The sequence below is a fragment of the Limulus polyphemus genome, unplaced genomic scaffold (genome assembly GCF_000517525.1).
Source record: "Limulus polyphemus unplaced genomic scaffold, Limulus_polyphemus-2.1.2 Scaffold64, whole genome shotgun sequence".
In the NCBI taxonomy this organism is placed as follows: domain Eukaryota; kingdom Metazoa; phylum Arthropoda; class Merostomata; order Xiphosura; family Limulidae; genus Limulus; species Limulus polyphemus.
Window position 1 is genome coordinate 1344054 of NW_013665674.1, and position 7008 is coordinate 1351061.

The 7008-nt window shown below is 35.2% G+C and overlaps 1 protein-coding gene across 1 annotated transcript in view; it reads right to left on the bottom strand.

The window, feature by feature from the left end:
- LOC106464953 (probable E3 ubiquitin-protein ligase HERC4) overlaps nucleotides 1-7008 on the bottom strand; it is a 107413-nt gene that overhangs the window by 61798 nt on the left and 38607 nt on the right. Inside the window, exons 10-11 of the mRNA XM_022393329.1 lie at nucleotides 4325-4452; nucleotides 3290-3458 (exon numbers count right to left, since the gene is read on the bottom strand). Of these exons, the coding sequence (XP_022249037.1) occupies nucleotides 3290-3458; nucleotides 4325-4452 (297 nt within the window). The remainder of the gene's footprint in view (nucleotides 1-3289; nucleotides 3459-4324; nucleotides 4453-7008) is intronic.

A 7008-nucleotide genomic window follows, 5' to 3' on the forward strand; every position in this document is an offset into this window, starting at 1 on the left:
ACCATCTATTGTCGGCAGAAAAAGAGAGATGGAAGAAAAGGGAAAGTCACACTCCCATGGGCAGCTTTGACTATGTGTAAGGAAAAAAAGAAAAGTCAGGAAACAAAAGGGAGTAAGATTTGTATAACAGCATACAAGAGGCATACAAGGAACATCAGAATGGCAACAACTCAAGAAAGAAAAAAAAAAGAGGCCTTCAAGGAAAATTAAGAGAAGGAATAAGTGGCCAGGGGTTCAAACAGGGTCTAAGTGAGCATGTAAAGGATCACAAAAAGGCCCCAGTCAGGCAAGTGAGCCAGATGAGGAAAAAAGGAAGGAAAGAAGGACTAGAAGAAGGTAAAAGGACTGGGGAAGTAAAGTTGGAACTGTGGTGAAAAGGTAGAAAGCTGGCTGACAAGGCCATATGATAACCCATGATGGTTTAAACCAACGACCTCTGGTAAAACAGCTTGGTAAAGAAGTCCAAATGACAGACAACAGATGAATGCTCATGGGCAGAAAATGGCTACTGGACCATGGTGATAAAAATGTCCAACTGCATCAGGAAAGAGAGAGTGAAAGGATGAATCAAGTGGGAAAAAAATAGAAGGGCAATGCAATACGAGAAACAGCCCATTAAGAAATGAACAGACAATCCCATCAGCAAAGATAAAGTAACAACACTCGCAGATGAAAAAGTAACACAGAAGATGGAAGGAAGAAAAACCTGGATGATGAAAGAAAAAGAGGTGCCTAAAATGCTAGTATGTGTAGAAAAGGAATCTAAGACCGAGCTAACCAATAAGGTGCTACCCAGAGAAATTAACAGAGAGTGTCATAGAACATCACCAAGACATGTGGGGAAAGGCAGATAGTAGACATGTAGAGAACACATACAGAAAAAAATAAATCAATACAGGTCAAGGGTGTCCACAACCAAAACAGCCAGTTGTGGAATCAGAACCAAAAGAGCTGAGGTGGCCAAACGTATATGAAGAAACAGAACACAAAAGAAAGGGAAAACATAATACAAACCTGACAAAATCAACAAAGAGAGAAATAAATAACTTGTTCCTCAACAGAGACTGACGAGGCAAGAGCAAAACCAGGCAAGAGAAATAGCTGGACAAAACATCAACCTTGTGGTCAGGCTGAGGAACAGAGAATGCACAAAATAGGGAGAAATCTGTAAGAAAGGCAAAATACATTTAATGGTGAAAACTGGCAGTAACATCTTCCATAGACAAAAAACCTCCAATAGCCATAAACAAAGTAGAAGCTGTAGGGAGTTTCAAAACATTACATTATACAAATACCTCAGGTTATGCAAAAAACATAGTATATAACTTGTCTCATTCCATATGAAATTTTGGCTTCATAAACAGAGGTAGAGTACTGAGAGAACAAAGCTGCAGAAACACGAGAGTTCATAGTGTAGAAATGTTTGAAAATATCCTCAGAATTATAGCTATCTACCTATATATAAATATATATATATATATACATGTGTGTGTCTAAGTCTAAATCAGGCAGGCAGTGGCACTGTTAATGTATGTATGGCTTGGATTGTTCATAAAATTGGTGTTTCAAGTATCTCCTCAATAGATCATCAGTAACTTTACAATATTTTACAGTGTTTCTGTTTAAAACAAGATCTATGTGATGACTGAGTCACAAGTTCTAGAATTGTCTGTAAATATCATAGCAAAAACGATTGAATTCCTTGTTCATATTTTTTTTGCCCTTTTTTTTTAATTACATGATAACTCAAAAACCAAAACAATTGTGTCAACCAATTTCATTGAGGTGATATAGTTACAAACAGAGTATCCACTCATATAAGTGTAATTAATAACTAGTAGTAATTTTTCAAAAAGATTATAATTCTAGTGTAAACGATGTTATCATTACCCATTAAGTTAGCTTTTCTACAGAATTTTGGTGTTCCTTTAAAAACCTTAAGTACAGGGTGAAATAGGATATACCAGCCAATAATAGATAAGCAATAAATATTACAGTTGGAAACTCATTGTATTACGAACTTGGTTGTAAATATAACCTTACTATGTCTATTGAAACACTGTATTAAAAAAAAACAAGTAATGAAAAAACCTTTCAAAAAAGCAAGTAAATGTAACAATGCAAACAAGGTAGTAGGAATGGCATTTGCATCATCCCCAAATAATAGTACAGGCAAGAATTAAAATATAGCAATATATATAATTATTCAATCACAACTGGCTTTAATTTATCCTATTTTTTGTTTGTTAACATTCTACTACACTGTGTGCCTGTGGTATTATGTAGGAGTGATGCAAATGTTATCCCTACTACCTTGTTTGCAGTTTTTTAAAAATTGATATTAGCCATCTCTACACTTACTTCCTTTCTTGAAAACTTTTTTTCTTTATTTGTGTGTGTATGTATGTATGTATGTGTGTGTGTGTGTGTGTGTGAATATATATATATATATATGTGTGTGTGTGTGTGTATGCAACAAGTGCTAAGAACAGGTTCATGGAATTAGGAGAACCCTAAAAGAAAGGCTCATGGCCTGGCAAATTAATATATCATAAGCCTAGAAATTCAAGTACAGAAACATACAGAAAACAGTTGATGCACAAATCAATTTGATGTACAGGCAAGGATATAGAATAATTTTTGTTAGCAGAGTTTAAAACCAATGTCAAAAGTAACCCTAACACAGCTTGAAGCTTACCATTCTTCAGAAATGAACAAAAGTGAGAAATAGAATTATAAATCTCACTAAAGTCAAAATGAAAAATACACATGCACTGATAAAAGAAACAGAAAGACAGGAACTATGATATTAAGGATTACTAAATTAAATCAATAGCATCATGCAAAATCATTCAAAACTGAAAATCAAAATTAAACACATTTGCTAACACTAGTACCAAGTTTAAGAATGAAGATAATTTTGAGTGCAAGTGCTTATGGGGATCTAATGCCTACAGAGAATGTGTAGCCCTCCCATTGTAAAGGGTTATTACTGTAAGATAATTACATGAAGTAACAGCACAATTCATGTCAAAACACATGATTTAGGTGGGAAATAGATCAAGGCAAGTAGTGTACAAGCAGGATGAAAGAAACAATAACAGTTTTTATCTCTTCTTCTTCCTATATACAACTATATAGACAGCTCATACATTCAATATCCATATTTTATACCAGCATATCAAGAAATAATGTTTCTGCCCATTTGATATTTGTTTCATACAATGTATTTCATAAACTGATTCAAAAATCTGTTTCTTGTCTATAAGTGAAAAAAATAAATTCTCACCAATTCTGAAATAACTTCATGCTGAGATTGCCTGATACATAAAAAGCCATAATAAGCAGCATTTAGTTCTATACCATGGTTTTCATTCCCACAGTCATAGTGAGCATCAACTGACTTCAAATAAGAACCATTGAGACAAGCACTTGAACCAAACACAGTTTCCAAGTAGCTGAAAAAGAAATCATGAATCTGGACGATCAAATTACTCAAATTAAAATGATTAACAGATTAAAGAGAACCAATTTTCATATTTGATGATGTGTTCACAAACAATACTCAAAACCCTGCATGTATATCAAAGTGTAAAACTGTGTCCAAAAAAAAAGACTTCATACAATACTAAAATATAAAAACAAAAAAATATTTTACAGATGTTAGATGAGGAATTCATACTGATTCCACTTCATTTTTTTAATTTTATGTTGTAAATTAAACTTTAAAATGCTTACAACTCACCAACTGTGTATATATTTTTAACAGCTCATCATCAAAATGAAGTACGTGGTCCACAACATAAAATAAATGAAAACGTTTACAATTTCGACTGATCTATACTCACCATTCACTAAAATACTACCTTATCTCATAATTACATAGTTCATAGTTCTACTAAAAAATTTATTTGATGAAAAAAAACTCACATTAATCCACTAAATGCTACAACTATTACTTTATACATTACATTAACTTTTAAAACTAGATAATCCTAGTTATCGCAGTAAACAATATTTTATTAATGCTGTTTCCTACTGCTCTACAAGCCTAAAAATAACAGTTTAAGACTGTGGAAACAAATGATGATAACAGATAAGGTAGTAAAGGGATAACAACTGTACTAAAACTAAATTTGTAAATTAAAAAGTTACTACTGTTTATATTGACTCTTAATCATAAATATTTAGACCCAGGTCATTCACACATGAAATTAAACCAAGTTTTTCTAAGCTGTTTTATCTTAATAGCATATAGTTCAGCTTAGTCAAGTTCTTAGCTTTATATTAACTGTTACAGAAAAAAAAAAAAGAATTTTCTGACTTCATTAATTCTTGAGACACTGGTTGGTCTGGTGAGATTTTGGCAACTTCTTCCAGTACTTTGTTGTCTACCGGCAATATCTGAGTTTCTGGTTGGCGTACACGGAAATCTCTAGGATATACAAGTGCCTAAAGAAAGCAAAGACAAAATATGGATGTCCCATATAAAAAGACTTGAAAAAAGTCAATTATACCATAAGAAAGAAAGAAAAATAACTGCAAGGAAGACACTCTTGCATTGTTGCCAAAAGGCACTATTTTAAAAGCATAAGAAATTACTTTGTAGGAGAAGTATTGTTCTTTATGTCTTAATATAAGAATCATACATTTATAACTGTAGATTAAATTTTATATCAATTGTTAAAGCTAATTAAGAGTAACCTTATTTATACGTTTGAAAACATCAGTATCTGGAAAGAGAAAATATGCTTTTATTGTTTCATACTTATGTGAAGTAGCTGCTCACAATTATCCGATCAATGTGCTCATACAAAGGATGTTAGTGATCAATGATGAAATGCAGTGTAGCATCAACCTTAACTGCTACCATTCTGCAAGGCATGTTTTCAGATAAGTTCTAAAAGATGGCTCATACAAATTGTGTTCATTTAAGACTATTTTCATGAACATTCAAAATCTTATGAATAATACACAAAATGCAGTCCATACCATCACAGGTTCCTACACAATAAGAACAACACAATCACAACAGAATTGTTCAACAACTTGCTTCAAGAAGTTAATGTTTTCTTAAATCAAAAATGTATTTCCAATAATACTTACCTCCTTTCACACTACAGATATTACTCAACTGCTAGGATTTCTTTTCCTTTCACCTTCTAAGCATTGATCTGATTTTTTCTCGCTTGCTCCAATCTTTTATTCCCCACTTAATTGCCTTTGGTGATATCTGTCTTGTGACACTCTCCACCTATATCAATGCACCCTCTATCTTGGTACTGTACATAAGCACCTCCGTCAGATAATATTCTCACTTTTTCAATACTGAACCAATCTGAAATCATTAACACTGGCTCTTAGTGGGGAGGAAGAGCGGGTGAGTGGCAGCAGAGGAAAATATTATTGGAAATACATTTTTGATTTAAGAAAATGTTAACTTCCAAAAACACACTTATCTATTCTCACACTATAGCTAGAATGCCACATTGATAAGGTGAAGGGGCCAGTGAGGACATTATCTATACAGAATGTGTGTCTTCATAGATCATGGTTATGCCAATAGAAAATTAGCACCCTAGTGGGAGAACTGCATTACATCCAGAACAGGTATGCTCTTTACCCAGAACTTAATTCATGTATTGTGGGTCAAATTTTACATGAATTATTATCACTACTGGCCAGGCCCCAACCAGATAGCCAAGTTTCTACTGCTTGTAGTTGGAATTATAGGGCCATAATCCATATGTCGCACACATTGGTGGCCAGGGCAATTGGACTGTACTATCTATATATATACTTGTGAGTGGATCCCAACCTGTAGCCAAAGAGTGATGCATTCCGAGCCACCGGAATCACGAGAAGGTAAGCAACAGCAAAGTGAACAAACACTCATCCTCACTCCCCAACCATGTGGGCAAGGTAAATTCCACTTACCCCCAGAATTATGGGCAAGATGTGAACAAGTAGTGCTCAACCAAGGATCCAGGATAGGACCACTCTGCACTCAGAATTACAAGGAGACAATGGACCCTCTTCCACTGACAATGTCCTGAACCTATATTGATAAAAAAGAAGGGCCAGACTCAAAACAACTGGATAACTGAGCATTAAATCTGAACCAGTATTACAAGTAGGCTATCACCTGGGCTGGTGCCACTCCTACCAACATCTGGGGAATAAAACATCCAGGGACCCAGGAAGAAGGACCACCAACTTCACCCTCCTCTCCAAGAGTGGTGAAAAGTTACTCAAACACTGTGGAAGAATAACCTCTGTCCACCACTTCAATGACTGAAAACTGGGATTGGTAAGAACTCCCTATCTCCACTAGTAGAATACAAGAGGGTAATGTGCATTGGGGAGTCCTGAGGAACAATGCACTGGAAACAGTACAATAGGTGAACCAAGTTCCGTAAATTTTTAAAAGCAAACCGACCCAGATTTATGCAATCCACTGATTGGCAGGAAAGAGCAGGAACCCCTTATGTTTTACTCTTGATAGTCCATAAGTGGTGGTCCAGCACAGTACAGTAATACCACGCAGTCTGCCTCTAGGTGGTCTTATGGAACACCTCATTTCTAAAGAGCCTGTAGCAACCTAGATAAAGTATATTGTGTTAGTGGTTGTTGCTGATGCAGACTTGATTTGATAAAAGCACACCTGACTGGGCAACAGTTGCCACAAAGTGGGATCCTATGAAAAAGATGTAACAGACCCAGAAAAGGAAAGAAGAGACAAGATTAGTAAAGAAAATGCTCATCCCCCTAAAATCAACAGGGGAAGAAACTGCCAGATCATGCAAATAATGAGATAAATGTATTAGGGGAGGTCCACATATCAGCCCGCACAATGTCCTCCTGCAGGCAATACAACCAAGCTGCAAAAGACATAGAAATGTGACAAAACCTCCACCCATGAAGCTTGAGCTACAGAATGGATGTAAGATGTCAGATGGTGGCTGCCTCAACAAAAAGAGCCAAAGATGAAGTGGAAGAGGTGGGAAC